This window comes from Gigantopelta aegis, chromosome 10 (assembly GCF_016097555.1).
Source record: "Gigantopelta aegis isolate Gae_Host chromosome 10, Gae_host_genome, whole genome shotgun sequence".
NCBI classification, from domain to species: Eukaryota; Metazoa; Mollusca; class Gastropoda; order Neomphalida; family Peltospiridae; genus Gigantopelta; species Gigantopelta aegis.
Window position 1 is genome coordinate 19,417,317 of NC_054708.1, and position 21,155 is coordinate 19,438,471.

At 35.6% G+C, this 21,155-nt stretch overlaps 1 protein-coding gene across 1 annotated transcript; it reads right to left on the reverse strand.

Moving 5' to 3' along the window:
- Window positions 1–2,238: 2,238 nt before the first annotated feature.
- On the reverse strand, window positions 2,239–2,670 carry LOC121383518 (myomodulin neuropeptides 1-like). The gene has a single exon (XM_041513589.1). The coding sequence runs from the start codon at window positions 2,668–2,670 to the stop codon at window positions 2,239–2,241; it is 432 nt and encodes a 143-aa protein (XP_041369523.1).
- Window positions 2,671–21,155: the final 18,485 nt, after the last annotated feature.

Consider the following 21,155-nt stretch of genomic DNA (forward strand, 5'->3'; position numbering starts at 1 on the left):
AAATATAAACTTGAGAGTCGATCCCCATTGTTGGGCCCATTGGGCTATTTCTCATTCCAATCAGTGCACCACAACTTGTATATGGTATGTAGTATCCTGACTGGGATGATTCATATAAAAGATCCCTTGCTACTAATAGAAAAATGTAGTGGGTTTCCTAAGACTGTCAAAATTACCAAATGTTTGACATCCAGTAGCCGATGATAAATAAATCAGTGTGCTCTAGTGGTGTCATTAAACAAATCAATTTTTTTTTTTTTACTAAATTGCCATTGCAATATGATCTGATGTTTGAGGGCGGGATAGAATGTGTTGAGTACATCTTTAAGTAAAATCGTTCTTTCTTTCATTCTTTGTGATTAATATAAGAAACTGAAGGACCTTGTATGCATGAAATTGGACCAAATAATGAAGCACTGTCTGTAGCATGGGTCAGCTGCACCCATTGGACTCTGTGGATAAAAAACAATTGCCCATTATTTGCTGGAAATGTTGAAATTACAGACCATCATAAAATTGACCAGTCTGGCTGCTGAAGTGTTTTAATAGCGTGTTAGGGTTACAGATCCTGTATATAGTATCATACAGTCGAACCACTGTGTGCAAGAAGTCAGCAACTTTCAATGTCTCGGCACTCTGACCCATGTTTGATTATTTCTAATTGTGTGTAATACGACAGCGCCAACTTATTTCAGGCCATTACAGTCTTGTATTACCAAGTCTCTTCCATTTGTGACATGGTCATCAGGATCTGGTTACCCTACTGCTTCCCATGCAGGAGCAAGATTTCCATTAAAATTGTTTTACCAAAATTCTGTAAAATAACCCCCATTTGTGTGTCATGTTTGTCGCACAGTGGCTTTTAAAGCTTTGTATCGTATTGCCAAGAAGACAAATTGAGGTTTAAACTTGTACTGCTATCATAATTGGTATATATGTCACATTGTGCGCATCACGGAAGCCAAATGTCAAAAGAAAGTGGCCAGACATTCCCAGACTGTACTCTATATATTATTGGTGGGAACTCAGTTAAATGTCCTATATATTTTTTTTAAATTGTTAAACAAATGTAATGCAGTCAAAATTGTATTATGGAGCTCTCGTAAAATGCATAATGAAAAAAACAGTGCCTCATAGGACAGATGGTTGTGAAAGGTTAAACTTAGCATAAAATTATGGACTGAGTGTTTTAAATCTATTTTACTGTATACTTCGTATTTCCAATAAAAAGTACAAGGTGTTATCCTATATTTGCTTTCGTGTTAGCGCTGCAAAGCGTGTTACAAAATACCTAACATAAATATTCCAAAATTATCTGAAAAACAAGGATACCTTTTACATGACATCATTTTAATGTTTTCTGTACGTACACTATAGAGAAGATAGGGGAAATCATAGAAATTATGTCACTGTTTAAAGAGAAAACCATACAAATGACATCACTATTCAAGAGTTAACTCTTGGTTGTTTTTCCCTTTAGCCAAAAAGCAATCTTAATATAGGATTTTCAATACATTTTTATAATATTGAAATGGCCTTTATTGGAAATGAAATACATGTAATGTCCTTTCCTGATATTTTTCTACAATTTGGCAAAACATGTTTTAGTCTTGTTTTAAATAACAAAGTTACCTTTAATCCATATTAGAAAAAAAACATGAGTTGAAAAGTGCAAGGTAGTGTTATTAATTTAGCATGTGAAGTACAGCTGTCCTTGTCAGGACAGTATGCTTGAACCTTAATTTCAATATACCAGGTAGACCTAATCATAAAACTAATTAGGAATAAGTGATATTTTATGCAGCAGTTACAGAGTATGATAAAAATGCTTTTACTTATCAACACCTACAGGTCATGTAAGTATTTCTAATTGTTTTCAGTTTGGTCTATTTCTCTTCATTATTCTTTTTTTGCCTTATCGCACTTGCTGATGTTGGTAATGTGCATTTTTCACTGTTGCATATCATCCACATTAGAAAAAAACACCCACAAGAGTTGAAAAGTGTGAGGCAGTGCTATTAATTTGGCATGTGAAGTTAATTGTGCAAGACTACATCTTGTTTATGTACAATCTAATGGAGAAGCATCAAGTTTATCACACATTTATCACACTTCACAGTGTTTGGTTTGCAAGGATGCAAGTCATATAATAATATAGGCAGCGTTGGCCAATAAATTCTTCCTGTCTGTACATAGTCATTCAGTGAGCTTCAAGAATGCTTCATCGCGAGCATGGACTCAAGGACAAGGAAATAATATAACATGCAGGTTCAAAGCAAGCTGTTTGTAGTGCACTCCTGACTTAGGCATAGGTTCTGAACCAAGGACCAGCAGAGCAAGCTGTTTGTAGTGCACTCCTGTCTTAGGCTTAGGTTCTGAACCAAGGACCAGCAGAGCAAGCTGTTTGTAGTGCACTCCTGACTTAGGCATAGGTTCTGAACCAAGGACCAGCAGAGCAAGCTGTTTGTAGTGCACTCCTGTCTTAGGCATAGGTTTTGAACCAAGGACCAGCAGAGCAAGCTGTTTGTAGTGCACTCCTGACTTAGGCATTGGTTCTGAACCAAGGACCAGCAGAGCAAGCTGTTTGTAGTGCACTCCTGACTTAGGCATAGGTTCTGAACCAAGGACCAGCAGAGCAAGCTGTTTGTAGTGCACTCCTGACTTAGGCATAGGTTCTGAACCAAGGACCAGCAGAGCAAGCTGTTTGTAGTGCACTCCTGACTTGGGGATAGGTTCTGAACCAAGGACCAGCAGAGCAAGCAAGGGACTTTGGAAGGAAGGAAATTGTTTATTTAACGACACACTCAACACATTTTATTTAAAATATGGTTAAGGACATATGGTTAAGGACCACACAGATATTGAGGGAGGAATCCCGCTGTCACGACCTCTTGGGCTACACTTTTCGATTAGCAGCAAGGGATCTTTTATATGCACCATCCATCCCATAGAAAGGATAGCACATACACGGCCTTTGATGTACCAGTCGTGGTGTACTGCCTCGAGTGACCAGGAATTTTGGAGTGGTTTCCTTAAAGGAATTAGGCCTGAATATGAAACTTGGTGCTCACAAATTCCTTAAGGTGATTTGACGCAAAATTTAAAATGGTGTGGTCTAATGTAAATGTCAGACAATATGATAATTAGATTATTAACAGTTGCTATGCTACTGCTTTTTATTTACAGCTTCTATGTTTTGTCAGGAACTTTTATATTTTTAGAAAATTGTTACCTTTATGGAGAGTTGCTGTTATTCATACAGAGTGGTATATTTTATTGGGAATAATCTCATTTTAAAGAATGTTGCTAACATTCATTGAGGTACGATATTTCTTTGAACACAGTTAAGAAAATAAGTCAAATATAAGATCGGGGGTTTCTGAGTGTCAACGAACTTTTAAAAAAAAGGAAAATACCAAGTGCATTGATACAGGTAGGGTATATCATAATACATGTTATTTACCCTTTGAATTATAACATATTGGTATACCCATAATACGATGCATTCTTAGCTACATAGACCAGTGGTAAAACATTTGCTTGATGCACGGTCGGTCTAGGATCGATCCCCATTGGGCTATTTCTCACTCCAGCCAGAGTACCACGACAGGTATATCAAAGGTATGTGTTATCCTGTCTGTGGAATGATGCATATAAAAGATCCCTTGCCTTGTTGCTAATCGAAAAGAATAGCCCATGAAGTGGTGACACCTGGTTTCATCTCTCAATATCTGTGTGGTCCTTAACCATATGTCCGACGCCATATAACTGTAAATAAAATGTGTATTGAGTGTCGTTAAATAAAACATTTCCTTCCTTCCTTAATAACTACTGTCATTCACAGGCAGCTACTATCATCCAGAAAGTTAGCATTAATATATAGAATGACATTTTATAAATTGGTGGGTTTTTTTTTGTCTCATGTCGAAAAAAGGCAAAACATAGGTATTATTTTTGTGTGTTTTGCTCTGTGAATGTTTTTTCTTGAGTTCAGATTCATTTGTCACCAAGTATAAATCCCAGATCAATGAAACTTGGTTTATATTTACATCTTTGAATGTTCAGGCTATTTCTCATTTTAGCCAGTGCACCACAACTGGTATATCAAAGGCAGTGGTATGTTCTGTCCTGTCTGTGGGATGGTGCATTTAAAAGAACCCTTGCTACTAATGGAAAAATGCAGCGGCTTTCCTCTCTAAGACTATTTATCAAAATTACTAAATGTTTGACATCCAGTACCCTATAATTAATAAATCAGTGTGCTCTACTGGTGTCGTCAAACAAAACAAACTGAGTATTACTTTGAATGTTCATGTCAAAGCAAATGTTAAAAAAAATAATTCAAAATTCAAATTTAATACATTTGTTTTAATATCTAGAGTAGACCAAATCCTGAATGTCACACATACATTATTTCTTTATTCACTGAATTTAATTCTGTAGGGGGCTGGATTTAGCTCAGTCGGTTGAGTGCTCTCTTAAGGTACTTGTGTCACAGGTTGGAACCACCTCAGTGGATCCATTCAGCTCGTTCCAACCAGTGTACCACAACTGGACAAAGGCCATGGTACGCATGTGCTTTCCTGTCTATGGGAAAGTGCATATAAAAGATCCCTTGCGCCATTGGGAAAAATATAGCAGATTTCCTCTGATGACTAGTAATCAGAAGTACCAAATGTTTGACATGTATTAGCCGATGATTAATTAATCAATGTGCTCCAGTGGTGTCGTTAAACAAAACAAAACAAACTTCTTAAATGTGTGGAGTTGTTCTCATTTTGCCTTTGACAAGATTTAATACAATGTCATTTCATTTATACTTAGTTTCATGCTTATATCCAATTAAGGTTCAAGGTCACTATCCTGGGCACACACCAGAGCCATCTGGGCTGTTTGTCCAGGACAGTGGGTTCGTGGTTAGTGGTTAGTGATTAGTGATGGATGTGATGTCAAGAAAATAAATATCTTTAATAGGACCATATTTTGCAATAACAGTTGGCTCATTTGTATTTATAAAGTAAAATGTAACCATTCATGACCAATTTCTTCTTTAATGGATGATTTTCCATCTAGCATTATTACCAAACCAAATAAACAGAAATACAAACAAAAAATCTTATAATAATGCCCAAATTATGTCATTATGACAGAGATGTCATGGAGGGGTGTGTGTTGAGCATTAAGAAATGTTAAGAGGGGAAAGTGGTCTTATAGCATTTGAAAAGATTACATGTGAGAGGGGGTATAAAAAATGCCAAATTGTTAAATGGCTCCTTCTGTCACATGTATAGAAAATGTTCCAGGATTGTATATGGTATGTGAATAATGATTTACAATTTAATCTGATCAATACAAAAATGCCAATAATGGAAATAGAGAGGTCAGTCCATTAAATCAACTTTTAATATCGTCTCCTTTCAAGATGTCTTTCTAGCCCTGTCGGCTGACATTTTTCTTCTTCTGTAAACATATTTCTTCCATTAGGTCATGACTTATGCCAAGGATAGCAGTCAACGCCTGACAGTCGTATTGGAAGTAATTTTTTCTCACATTGCCCAATTTGTGGTGCAATGTGCCACTTTCAATCACTTAATTGATTATTTTTCAGAGCCGATTTATATTCAGCCATTTCAGAATATTTTCTTGACAATATGAGTTCATGCTTAAACATTTTTTTTTTTTGAAGCTGCAATTTCATCTCACTGTATTATATTATATTATATATTTTCCTAATGCTAAATACTAACACAACTACACTTTTAATAAATTTATTTATTATTGCTATATTGACACTTTCATTTTTGAAACAAAAACAGGGGCATAAAAATTGTACTTCAGAAAATGTCATGGCTAGACAAATCGCACTCCTGAAAATAATTAATTTTAGAGGGTAAGTGCAGTTTGTTCAAATGAGGTGTCCAGTATTTTTTAACCTTTTGGATTGAGGAGACTGGGATGTAGCCCAGTGGTAAAACACTCTCCTGAAGCACAATCAGTCTATGGTCACTACCAAATGGTGGACCCATTGGGACTGTTTCTTGTTCTAGCCAGTGCACCACCACTGGTATATCAAAGTGTGTGGCATGTTCTATCTTGTCTGTAAGATGATGCATATAAAAGATCTCTAATGGAAAAATAAAGTGGGTTTCCTTTCTAAGACTATGTCAGAATTACCAAATGTTTGACATTTAATTAATAGCCGATGATTAATAACTCAATGTGCTCTAGTAGTATTCTTTAAACAAAACAAATTTTAACTTTTAACTTTCGCAGTGGGTTACACAGACGTATGATCACATTTGGACCCCTTAAAAACGAAAGTCTGTATCGATGGACATTATCAGCTGCCTTTATACATCAAACAAATTTATTGCCATGTTTTCAATAACTTCAAAAATGTAATAGTAGAATAGTGTCTGGCTTCTGAGTGAGAAATAATAAGGTTGTATGTGGCCTAGATTAGCAAGTTAGCCAAAGACTAGAATAGTATGTGATGGTGAGAAATAATATGGTTGTATGTGGTCTAGATTAGCAAGTTAGCCAAAGACTAGAATGGTATGTGATGGTGAGAAATAATAACGTATGTGGCCTAGATTAGCAAGTTAGCCAAAGACTAGCATGGTATGTCATGGTGAGAAAAATCAATGTGAATGATTAAATAAACTGAGAGAAATAAATAAAGAAACACTTTATATTGTACACCACATATAATATACTAGTATCTTCGTAATGTCTGTATAAGATACAAACATGTAATGTTCATTAAATGTCAGCGTTGTTGGATTGAATGTCAGTAATGTTGATTGAATGTTCGTAATGTTGATTGAATGTTTGGAATGTTGATTGAATGTCAGTAATGTGAGATTGACTGTCAGTAATGTGGGATTGACTGTCAGTAATATGGGGTTGAATGTCAGTAATATGAGACTGAATGTCAGTAATGTGGGACTGAATGTCAGTAGTGTGGAATTGATGGTCAGTAGTGTGGGATTGAATGTCATTAATGTGGGACTGACTATCAGTAATGTGGGACTGAATGTCAGTAATGTGGGATTGAATGTCAGTAGTGTGGGATTGAATGTCAGCAATGTGGGATTGAATGTCAGCAGTGTGGGATTGAATGTCAGTGATGTGGGATTGACTCAGTAATATGGGATTGAATGTCAGTAATGTGGGATTGACTGCCAGTAATGTGGGATTGAATGTGAATAATATGGATTGAATGTCGGTAATGTGGGATTGAACGCCAGTAATGTGGGATTGAATGTCAGTAATATGGATTGAATGTCAGTAATGTAGGATTGAATGTCAGTAATATGGGACTGAATGTCAGTAATGTGGAACTGAATGTCAGTAATATGGATTGAATGTCAGTAATGTGGGACTGAATGTCAGAAATGTGGGACTGAATGTCAGTAATGTGGGATTGAATGTCAGTAATATGGGACTGAATGTTAATAACACAAGCATTTGACACTATGGATGAGGATTTTGACTGCCAGTAATGTGGGATTGAATGCCAGTTATTGAATATCAGTAATATGGGATTGACAAAGTAATATGGGATTGAATGTCAGTAGTATGGAATTGAATGTCAGTAATGTGGGACTAAATGTCAATAACACATGCATTTGACACTGGATGAGAATTTTGACTGCAGTCACTCTTTGCCATTAGTGTTGGTGTGATCTCGTATTTCTTTCTATCAATATAATACACATATTTAACCATATCCACCAGTTTTGCACTCATTTAAAACAAAATTATATATATATATATGTATTAGTAAGTAAAAAGAAGCATATCTCCCTAATGTGTTATTTGATTGAAGTTAACTGGCTAGCAAGTGCACATTAATAATCTATGTACAAATTTAACATATGAAAGCTGCCTGCTGACATGCAATTAAGTTATTAATGCACACAGGCCAATTAATATCTTGAAAAGTACTACAGAACCTACTACATATCTAGATGTATACAATAACTAAAATAATCTTTGCCAGTTTGAAAAAAGAAAGAAAACTTGCACCCTGATAATATATGTGTGGTTTTCTGTTAACATACGTTTTGGTGCAAAATGTCTCATATATTGCATTCATGTTGTGCAATTACTAATTTGCTTGAAATTCCAACTGTTATCACAGCTATGCGCTACAGTGGAGCTACATAAATCAATTAAAAACATGAGATTTCAATAACCGCAGAATTAAGGCCATAACTAAAGCTGATCTGCTTGGCTTTGAAAATCCTTACTTCACAATGATATATAGGAACAGGATATTAATACAGAATCCATGGTAAATGCCATCATTGGCTGATCTTTTCAGGCAGAAAATTTGAGATATTCCAATTAGTATTGTTCGCCGGCCAGACATTCTGCCCAACAGGCCTATCAATATTCACGAACACTTCGGTTTCATCTTGTAAGCCATGGATTGACCGCTGGTCAGGTTTTAAAGGAGAATGGCTGTTAAAATCAATACCTAATGACCGGTCATTGTGTGGACACTGGATAGCGAGGAGTCTTAATTCTTGTTTTAATGCCAACACAATGGTGTGACTACAATATTTACCAGCATCACTGTCACTTCTTGTCAAAGAGATGGTTTAATACCCGACTGTTTGATCATTCATAAGAGGATTCCACCATCTGTGACAGACAGTCTGCACTATACTAATTGTTTTTCATTGTCCGAGTCAGCACTTTCTCCAGCTGAGCAAATGTTTATAAAGTGCAGAATAAAAAATTAAAATAATAAAATAAATCCCAGTATTTTGACTGTTCTAAAGAGATAAAGTATTTTGTTTTAAATATCGTTGGCTATGTCTTGACAAACTTACCTGGATTTAATGGGGTGGAATGTAGCCCAGTGGTAAAATGCTTGCCTGATGTGCGGTTGGTCTGGAATTGATCCCCATCAGTGGGCCCATTGGTCCATTTCTTGTTCCAGCCAAAATTTCAGAAATTGCTACATCATAATTCTAAAACATTAAATAGTAGTTGCTACTCTATCTTTAATTGATTACCAAATGGCATCAATTCAAATTTTTAAATAAAAATGTTCCCTGAATATTATACAGAACAAATTTCAAAAAATATTTTTCAGCTATTTTTTAAAATCTCTTATGTATCGGTACATGGGAATTTTGCTGTAGTGTTTCACTGTGAGCTGGTTCAATTGGTAAATTTAGTTTTAATGTTACCTAGATAATAAATAACATCTGATGACAGTTGATGATCCATTCTAAATGTTTAAATGTAAAGTTATACTCAACACTGCTGCTTTAAAGAAGAGTTCTTGCTCCAGCCAGTGCACCACAACTGGTATATCAAAGGCCGTGGTATGTTATTCTGTCTGTGTGATGGTGCATACAAAAAATCCCTTTGCTGCTAATCGAAAAAAAGTAGCTCATGAAGTGGCGACAGCGGGTTTCCTCTCTCAATATCTGTGTGGTCCTTAACCATATGTCTGACACCATATAACCAGTGGGATAGTGCATATAAAAGATCCCTTGCTGCTAATTGAAAAGAATAGCCCATGAAGTGGCAACAGCAGGTTTCCTCTCTCAATATCTGTGTGGTCCTTAACCATATGTCTAACACCATATAACTGTAAATATAAAGTGTGTAGTGTGTCGTTAAATAAAACATTTCTTTCCATATAACCGTAAATAAAATGTGTTGAGTGCGTCGTTAAATAAAACATTTCCTTCCTTAAAGAAGAGTGTTGTAGGCCCTACTATTTCTTCTGGGATGAAAACATTTGCACACTGGCTGATAGTACATTACTGCAGACCTTCAGACAACAATTAATTTGACTTTAACACTGTTATGACCAGATTCAGAAATTTTGTGCCAGTAAAACCTATTGATTTCGGTACATTAGTGTTAATTTTTACAGCTATTTTCGTGTCAGATGTGCTGTATTTGTAATACTATTAAATGGTTATTTTGCACAAGTTTCTACTTCTTGGTTGTTCTAGAAATAGTGCAGGATTATTTTACACTCAAAATTCTTGTTGTTCATGAAAATATTTATACTTGCATTTGTACTACCAACAAAATCTCTTGACCGATTATCAAGTTGATATTCAATATTTGCTGGATGTAGATGACCTGAATATACGTAAGCTCTGAAATTTCGATAGCAAAGACTTTGAAGTTTGAATCCTCTGAATTATCTTTTCTATTAAAGCAGCTGTTGTTTGAGTTTCACGGGCACCGCTACAGAGAACAAAATGCATTATCTCACAATTTTCTAGTCATAAGATGAGGAAATGAGGCGCACATCCTTTGTTGAAAACTAATTAAGTCTAGTGCCTGTGTAATCGGGGATAAGAAGTTACCAGTGGATGCGAGTTTGTCACAGACATCACGCAATCAATGTCTTTTTCATTTCCAATTGATAGACTTATAATCATAAGTTTGATTGCAGGGTGAACAAATGAAACACCAGTGAAGAAATAACCCAAACCAGTCTGTCCAGAATTAAATGTTATCAGTTCAGCTGAAGGACTATAATGATTAATAGAGCTGGGCGGTACAGGGTTGAAAATTAACATGAAAACAATGGTCGCCAGCAGAGCCAGTTGAGGAAAAATCTTACCGGTCCTTCTCAAATTCAACTAGCCCTACAAGTTAACTGCACAGCGAAAATCAAAACTAGAATTTTCTTTGTTGAATAACAACCACGTATAATAATAGCCATGTATATAGCTGTTTGTGTCAAAAGGAAAATGATTAATAATTATTGGCATGTGACTGCATAATGATTAAAGTTAAAATTCATAAAAAAACATTATTAAGTTATAAACCCATACCATCCCAAATAACATTTAAAAAAAAAAAAAAATCCATTATAAATAAGATTGTTTCTTTACAGATTACCATTAAAGGGACATTCAAATAATTGTGTACATACAAAAAAACTAATTTTAGGAAATAAAATGAAATTTAACGATCAGAAACACATTTAATATACAGCCACTAATATTTTATGCAGTAAAATATATTTGATATGTAATTACAATCGTTAAAAAGTCTATACTAGTCGATAACATCTTAAAAATTGCACCAAACTCTAGAATGCATGTCCCTTTAAATGATACAGATTAAATATAGTTTTTAATACAGGTGTAAAGAAAAATGTTAGAACAGCCAATTTATGCAGCTTCACTTGCATTGTCTCTGAAGTAATCGATAATGCAGTACAAAGAGACTAAAGCCTTAAAAGGTAGAACTGCGCATGTTTTAGTAAATTAGTCTGGGAGTGGCAGTCCTCTTCATGGCGATGCAAGAGGAATGAACTCTCCAGTAAAGGATTTCCTCGGGAGTGGCTGTCGTTCCTCCTATAGACAAGGCACTAGATAAAGATTGATGAAATCATCCACTATTACAATTAAATGATATAGATTAAATATAATTTTTAATACAGGTGTAAAGAAAAATGTTAGAACAGCCAATTTATGCAGCTTCACTTGCATTGTCTCTGAAGTAATCGATAATGCAGTACAAAGAGACTAAAGCCTTAAAAGGTAGAACTGCGCATGTTTTAGTAAATTAGTCTGGGAGTGGCAGTCCTCTTCATGGCGATGCAAGAGGAATGAACTCTCCAGTAAAGGATTTCCTCGGGAGTGGCTGTCGTTCCTCCTATAGACAAGGCACTAGATAAAGATTGATGAAATCATCCACTATTACAATTAAATGATATAGATTAAATATAATTTTTAATACAGGTGTAAAGAAAAATGTTAGAACAGCCAATTTATGCAGCTTCACTTGCATTGTCTCTGAAGTAATCGATAATGCAGTACAAAGAGACTAAAGCCTTAAAAGGTAGAACTGCGCATGTTTTAGTAAATTAGTCTGGGAGTGGCAGTCCTCTTCATGGCGATGCAAGAGGAATGAACTCTCCAGTAAAGGATTTCCTCGGGAGTGGCTGTCGTTCCTCCTATAGACAAGGCACTAGATAAAGATTGATGAAATCATCCACTATTACAATTAAATGATATAGATTAAATATAATTTTTAATACAGGTGTAAAGAAAAATGTTAGAACAGCCAATTTATGCAGCTTCACTTGCATTGTCTCTGAAGTAATCGATAATGCAGTACAAAGATACTAAAGCCTTAAAAGGTAAAACTGCGAGTATGTTAGTAAATTAGTCTGGGGGTGAAGTCCTCCTTATTGGCGATGCAAGAGAGATGAACTCTCCAGTAAAGGATTTCCTTGGGAGTGGCTGTCCTCTTATAGACAAGGCACTAGATAAAGATTGATGGAATCATCAACTATTTCGCCAAATACCAATTCGACTCTGCATTGTGTCGAGATACGGCCCTGATCTCGTATTACGGTTTTGTCGTTCAGATTACCTTGGGTGTTCCATTAATTGCCTTAAAACCTGTATCAGAAAAGATTTAACTTATGCAGTTTTATAAATATTTTTCTTATTATTTACAGTAAAAAACCCGTTATTTCAGATGGTATGGGTTTAACTTTACAATTTAATAAATTAATATGTTTTTATATGAATTTTATATTTACATGCCAGTTAATTGAATTTTGGAATAATTCATGTAGTAATGGACAATTTCATTGTTAGTGTGAGTTAAAACTACAGGATATATAATACACGAATAAAATACTAGTAAGCTAATTAAATAGGATTAATTTGTACCATAACATTTAATAATGTCAAAAAGTAGGTCTACTAAATAATTATGGCGTATCCAGTCCATTACAATAAGCCGATGACTTAAAAAATCAAAACAAAAACAACAAAACAAAACAAAACAAAAAACCCAATTCAAGTGCCAGTAGAGATGCAGAGTGTTTTGTCACATTGGTCATTCGATTCAGTTTCAGTGCGTTTCTTTTTTAACTGGTAGTACCATACTCGTCGGACTCTAAAATCGATGGTCTCCCAACGGACTACCTTTGTAAAATTCTTAGTCGCCCTTAGCCAGTAAAGGTCGCCATGGGCGACCGGGCGACTGCCAATTTTCAACCATGGCAGTATTGAAATTTGAGGTTCGGTATCGATATCGGTATTTTTTGGGTGATTTACCTCAGTATCGGTATGGTATTCGGTATTGACACAATACCAATATCGAACGCTATTTTGAGTATACTCGGCTTTAAATGCATGCCTGTGTTAAGGCTCACCCGCTAATTTCATCTGAATACAATTAAATTCCATACACAAGGCTCTCATCTGATATATACCAACCCATATATATTATTAGTGTTTTCTGGGAAATATTTTTCAATACCGAAATTTCTGTATTTTAAAATTTGCTCAGTACGGTAAATCGGTATTGACATAATACTGATACTGAATGGTATATACGGTATACTGCTCAGCTATAATGATTAATATATTTACTGCTTTATTCATTTGGACTTTGAAATGGGTAAAATGGAAAGAAATTATTTCACAACTTGTATATTGATTTTAAAAGTAATTTTGTACTGATTGATTTTCTAAATCAAGAATATTCTTGAAGCATATTTTCCATTTTGACCAGTGTAACATGACTAGTTTATATTGTTCTGTCTGTGGAAAAGTGCACATAAAAGATCCTTGTTTCCAATTTATGTGCCTAAATGAATAGGGTACAAAAGTATCTAGATTAGATATATATGTTTACATACTTGTTGTTAATCAGTGTACTGGGGTGTTGGTTGTGCCGTTAATTTGTGGCGCGCTTTGCATCATAAAATTTTTAGTCTGTCATTTACTAAATACTAGCATATGTAATTTTTTCCCCTTTTATTATTATTTTTTTTTAGATGATGATACCAAACTACTGGTGCTGTTACAAAATTACTAAACCAATTTGCACTTGTGCTGCTACAGTCTGCATAGGTACTGTTATGAAAATTCTAAATCCATATTCCAATGGTGCTGTTACAAAATTTTAAAACCAGGCAGCATTGGTGCTTTTGTAAATGTAATAATAAAAACCTTAAAACAGCTACCATTGATATTAATATAACTAAAATGTTTAAACCATGCAGCATTGATGCTTTGTAAATGTAATAATAAAAACCTTAAAACAGCTGCTATTAATATTAATATAACGGAAAAAACCCCCCAAAAAGAGCAAGCCTAGCTATAACATACTGGTGGTGTTAGGAATACAACCCCTGCAATTAAGAAAATGTCCACGGCTTATAAAACCCCAAAAACCTTCATTGAAAAAACCCTGAATATGGTTAAAGGTAAAAAAAAAGTGCCATGGAGAATTAAAAACTCTGGTTGCCGGGGTTGGAAATACACAAGTAAAACTGGTGTATCTTTACCGCCATCACAACGCTGACGGATTTGTCTTGGGAAGACATGTGAATTACACAAACTATGTCTTAATGGCGTAGTGATCCTGCCAAGACTGATCAGACAGCCTGTGCAGGAATTAAGATCCTATCAAGCGGCTCTAATGCCTTCTGTAGACTTCATTTCTCTCCTTCTTTAAACTGTCACATCTGCTGTGTACTCTTAAACTGAAGAGTCCTAACCACAACTGGCTGGCTTTCCAGCTACAGTAGATCTATGTTGTACTGTGTTCCTGATAGTTTAAAACATTACAGTTGTATGTCTGATGAAATTATTTAGCTTAATTGCAGTGTTTCAGTAGATCTATAGTACTGTATTCCTGTTAGTTTAAAACATTACAGTTATATGTCTGATGAAATTATTTAGCTTAATTACAATGTCTGGAGAATGGTGTTAAAGGTACTCTGTATTACTTTCAGCTAGAATGATGCTTGGCCCTTGTGGAAATGTAGAAAAGACATAGTTCCATCATAGCCAATGATTAATAAATCAATGTGCTCTAGTAGTGTTGTTAAAGAAAACAAACTTTTCTTTAGTTCCATGATTTAAGGCCTGTAGCCAAAAGACAAGTGGCAGGATGTAGCCCAGTGGTAGAGCATTCGCTTGATGCGTGGTCGGTCTGGGATCGATCCCTGTCGCTTGTCCCATTGGGCTATTTCTTGTTCCAGCCAGTGCACTATGACTGGTATATCAAAGGCTGTGGTATGTGCTATCCTGTCTGTGGGATGATGCATATAAAAGATCTTTTATGCTAATCACAAAGAGTAGCCCATGAAGTGGCGACAGCAGGTTTTCTCTCTCAATATCTGTGTGGTCTGGCACAATATAACCATAAATAAAATGTGTTGAATGTGTCATTAAATAAAACATTTCCTTCCTTCCTTCTAAAAGACAAATCCTTTAAAACGATATAACAGAAAACAAATCAAGATCATCATTAACTAAAATAAGAGTGCAATATACTGAGAGTATTTCTCAATTCAATAAATCCCACCTTCGAAAAAGTTAATCATCATTATAGCTAAAAAAAAACTAATGCATTATAATTAGAGCATTTTTGTATTCAGTAAATCTGTCGCTTACCACCAAAAGTACCTCTTCCCCCCCCCCCCCCCCCCCCCCCCCCAAAAGAAGAAAGAAAAAAGAATAAATAAACAACTCAAAAAGAAGTGCGATATATAATTAAAGAATCTGTGTACTCCCACCAAAAATAATAAATATATAAAATTAAAGCCCACTTTGAATTCAGTGCCTCCTATCCCATCTGGATATCACCAAATTCAGGTGGTGGGGCATAGCCCGATGGTAAAGTGATTCCCTAATATATTCCCTAATATGCAGTCAGCCTAGCATCAATGCCCATCAATGGGCCTATTAGGCTATTTCTCATTCCATCCAGTGCACCACCACTAGCACATCAAAGGTTGTGCTATCCTGTCTGTGGGATGCTGCATATAAAAGATCCCTTGCTGCTTTATTGAAAAGAGTAGCCTATTGTGTTTTGGCAGTGAGTTTCCTCTGTCACTATCTGTGTGGTCCTTAACCATATGTCTGGCGCCATACAACCATAATTAAAATGTGTTGAGTGTGTTGAAACATTCTTTGCTTTCTTCCAAATTTAGGCTATTAATATATATACCAAAGAGATTATTTCAATATTGTGTCCGTTACTTGAAAACTATATAAAATGAAACATTTAATTGCTTCATAACACAGTTCTCAAAAAAGTGTAATAAATTTCCTATGATGATTTATTTATTTATTATCAAAGCATGGATGAGCATAAAGCACAGATATATTGCTCTTCAGAGACCCGTAACATCAAAGCCCCCACATGAAGTCATAGTCATGCATGGCATTTTTATGAAACGTGATCATAAGATATTTATTCCTGACCATTGCTATATAGTAATGTTTCATATTCATACTTTTATGGGGAATTTTAAGATCACTTAGTTGCAGTTCTTCAAAGAGGTTATTAGTCCCCTACCTAGCCAACTGGAGGAGACTAGGTTTCATCTCTATTTCGTCTGTCTGTCTGTCTGTCTGCCTGTTTGTCTGTCCATCCATCACACTCATAGTTTTCCAGATGTTTTCTTCACCATGCCTTGAGATATTGAGCTGAAATTTTGTGTATAGCTTTAACGTGTTGTTACAGATCAAGTTTTAACTTTCATGGTGATTTACTCGTGTTTGACAGAGTTATGGCCCTTGAACTTTGGAGATATGAACATTTATTTTCAAGACTTTTTTTTGCGATGCCTGATTGAGGTGAATTTTTGTATATAGCTTTATCATGTACTGTTACAGATTAAGTTTAACTTTCATGGCAATTTACCCATTTTTGTATGCCCATCTTTGATGGGTCGTATTATGGTATGGCATTGTTGTCCATCCATATCTTGCATACAAATACTAGGTCACTGTGACCTACTTTTCACACTCTACTGCATATAACAGTAAATCCTTGTCCAGATCACATCTTGCATACAGATGCATACAGGACCAGCAAACCTCACATGTAAGAACAACTTGAGATGGCAGTGTGTCCAAAACAAACTGTTCATCCATCCTATTGCAAAAATTTCACATAATTAGACTTGAATCATACCCATATAGGTTATTAATATAGATTTGGTTTTCCATCAAACTCCTGAATGGCGTATCATGTACTTCACCGGTACTTTTGTTTCAGAGTTATGACCATTGGATTTAGGAGATAAGAAATTTTTTTGACCCCGCTAGAAGACACATATTACTTTAGTAGTATTCTCAGAATGCTTGTTATAATCTGTAATTTTTTCAAACTTAAATAGTCTAAGCCTGTTATAGAATATCGAGTCCAATTATAAGATTAACTTACATTAGCAGTATATCCTAAGTATTGTAGACCTATATAGGTCTTTTGATTTAGCAATTAGGTTTTGATTCTTTAAACCGATGGTGAATTAATTATATATCTTTTACTTTTTGTATTGCATTTGTACTTAAAGTATTCTGTCTGTGGGATAGTGCATATAAAAGATCCCTTGCTACTAATGGAAAAATGTAGCAGGTTTCCTCTCTAAAACTATATGTCGAAATACCAAATGTGTAACATCCAATAGCCAATGATTAATAAATCAATGTGCTTTTAACTTTTGTACATAAGGTAAAGCATTTGAAAGAGCATGGGTGTTACAATTTAGTCCCTTAATGATACTTTTTTCTCCCATCCCTAGCCATGCAAGACAGACCCATTCCATGACGTCAGCCCATGCAGAATAAATCTGTCTTGCGTTTGCTATGACGTCATTGAATTTAACATGGGGAGTATTACGACATTGGTAATATATGACATCATATCAATGCGTGTTGGTTAGTTTTAGATCAATATTTTGTTATTAACACCTTCATTATAAAAGCTATCTTGTTAATTTGTAGTGTTAAATTATATTTAACACATGAAATGGACATGGCAAATATGATAGTGTAGTTTATTTATGATAAAACGGCCAAATAAAGAAGTTGCTTTTTCAGTCATCTTTTGTTTGTTTGTGTAAAATAATAGTTTATTTATGGAATGGATGGGAGAAAAAGACTCCATCATATGCGGTCATGTGGGATAGAAAAAGTACACCCTCGTCCCAGGTTGAAGTTTCCACCACCTCAGGTGTACTTTTTCTATCCCACATGACCACATATGATGGAGTCTTATAATCTAAACACCATTTATTGTTTTTATGACTAAACGAAAGCCAGTGTTGTTTTCATTATATGTTGCCTTTTTTCTTGAAATAAATACAACTAGTGGCAGACGCTTTAGCATTTTGGAAGAAACATTGATTAGAATGCATCAAATTATAGGGGATTGTAGGTTCCAACATGAAATACTAACATACGTTGAGGTATTGGATTTCTACTCTATTCAATCTGTTCCTCAGTGTCATCCTCGCAGCTCTTCTAAATGGTGAAAATTATATCCGTCTCACGCCAAATAACAGTCCATTTCAGTCGCTGTCTCAAAGGAATCATTTTCTACTATTGTTTTTCTGCTAATGTTCCTGAATTCATCTTTCTCATTGAAAATTTTCATCGAAAATCATTCCCTGTTGACTGCATGAAGAAAATTATCCAACTTTGATAGAATTGGTCTCCAATGACTGTGTTCAACTAATGACCATTATGAAGTTGACCAGCAATAGGTTTTACATCTCTGTATCAGTATGTAAAAAAACAGAAAGAAAGAAATGTTTTATTTAACGATGCACTCAACACATTTTATTTATGGTTATATAGCATCAAACATGGTTAAGGACCACACATATAATGAGAGAGAAAACCTGCTGTCGCCACTTCATGGGCTACTCTTTTCGATTAGCAGCAAGGGATCTTTTATATGCACCATCCCACAGACAAATTAGTACATACCACGGCCTTTGATATACAGTCGTGGTGCACTGGCTGGAACGAGTATCAGTATGTAATGATGTTGGGTTGTTTTGTTTGTCTTTGTTTTTCAATATTATATATTTTTCAGCTTTTCTGTGCATGCATGTTTAATCTCTCCTGTTGGAATTCAACAGTCACATTGTGGTGTCCTGCCCGACATTGTCAGTTTCAAGGGGCAGGATGTAGCCCAGTGGTAAAGTGTTCGCTTGATGCCTAATCGGTTTGGGATTGATCTGCATTGGTAGGCCCAATAGGCTGTTTCTCGCTTCAGCCAGTGCACCACGACTGGTATCTCAAAGGCTGTGGTATGTGCTATCCTGTCTGTGGGATGGTGCATATAAAAGATCCCTTACTACTGATGCTAAAATGTAGCGGGTTTCCTCTCTAAGACTATATGTCAAAATTACCAAATGTTTGACATCCAATAGCCAATGATTAATAAATCAATGTGCTCTAGTAGTGTCGTTAAACAAAAACAAAGAAACTTTCAAGAAAAACATCAGTTCTAAAAGGGCAATTAACAACACTGCCTTTCATTTAGTCATAAAAACAATAAATGATGTGAGATAAAGTAATTGAGGGCTTAAATTGCAACCAAAAAACAAACTTCATCCTAGAGTATAAATAAGATCTAAAGGAATCACATAATAGCATGTTTTGGGAAGAAGAAAAATTTAATTTGAAAAAAAAATTCACAGTATGCATGTTGGTGTATATAGAGCTATAGTGAACAATATATGCACAAATTTAGCTATCACATATTTAGCATATCTTCTATGTAAAAACACACATGTATATATGATTGGTTCTGTGTGCTGTTAATTAACTTGCATGTAAGCATGCTTGTATTTTCACTATAAATGGTAGTATAGTAATTGGGAGGGAAAAAATCCATATTTCTTGCAAAGCATTTGATCAGCGAGGATTCCGTGAGTCGTTTCCAAAATTGACACGGCGGAGGAACTAAAAGCATTAAGCAGCCAGTAAATGCAATTACAGCTGTTTGGTAGGTCTCGTAATTAGATTTGGTTGAAAATCACATTATATCTGCAGTGGTCTGATGGCCTTTGCTCATGCAAGGACGTGTGATCTCGACCAACTTGTACGTGATGCCCCAGAGTTGGCCATTCAGATATGTCCACAATTACCTGTGATACAGCCAGCACGATGTCTTTGTCCACCATCTCAGTTCATTATTTAAGATTTGGTCACTGATGATTCAAGGCACCCCAACCTTGACATTGCCAATGATCTGGGGTAATAAAGGTTTAAAAAAAAACCCAAAGAACAAAAAGATATATATACTCATTGCATGTGCACAACATACAGAATTTCAGACATTGGTGTGTTGAGACAACCCATTTGTTGGGGGTGATAGTAGGTACATGTGTTTGCATAACTTTTTACCATTTTGTTGTGGCCTCTAACCGGAAGTTCCATTATTCATAATGAAATCCAAATGCTACTTTGGAAACCTCACTCTGGGCCTAATCCACGAAGGCCATACATTTCTTCTTTCATAATTAGTGTGTTGGACTGGCATCGTTAACATGTATGACCCTTCAATAGTGGTCACTGGTCTTGGTAGTGTAGTAATTAAGGCTGCTAGGTACTGGGTTCGCATCCCGGATACCAGCTTCTACCCAGAGCAAGTTTAAGGACTCACTGGGCCACTCTCTCGTTAACCTCTAACAACCCACTGTCCTTGACGCAGTCCAGATAGCTAAGGTGTGTGCCTAGGATAGCATGCTTAAAACTTAATGTGGATAAAAGCACAAAAATAAGTTAAAAAACAAAGAAAAAAAAGGATTTGGTGACATACTGGGTTTTATGAGCTCCCATCCAGAGTGAATTTAACAGCCCAATTTGGAGGTTTAAGTTGGACCACTACACTGATTTATCTTTAACCCATATCTTGGACAGACAGTTCAAATAGTTACGGGGGTGCCCAAATAGCTGGGACATCACGCTTTAACTGGATAGCATGAATTTGTTTTGTTTAAAGCACATTGATTTGTAGATCACCGTCTACTGGATGTCAAACATTTGATAATTATGTGCACTTTTTCAGACAGGAAAGCACATACTATGGCCTTTGATATACCAGTCGTGATTTGAAAGCATATACCATGGCCTTTGATATACCAGTCGTGATTTGATCCTTCGACTCTAGCACTCCAGGTAAGCACTCTACTGACAGAGCTAGACCCTGTTCCTGTTTGGTGAATCAAAGACTTAGACAAGAAATACTAGTCAGCATAAAATATTGCCTATATTTTAATTTATATATTGCATATATTTTCTTCTCTTTCACGAGCTACACCAGTTGTCCAGTCTGTAGGATTAAACGAGTCATCTTTGTGTGTAGGACAGTTTCGATGGACC

What these genes read in the sequence shown, in the direction of transcription:
- LOC121383518 (XM_041513589.1), bottom strand. Translation starts at nt 2,670, where the DNA reads ATGCCTAAGTCAGGAGTGCACTACAAACAGCTTGCTCTGCTGGTCCTT.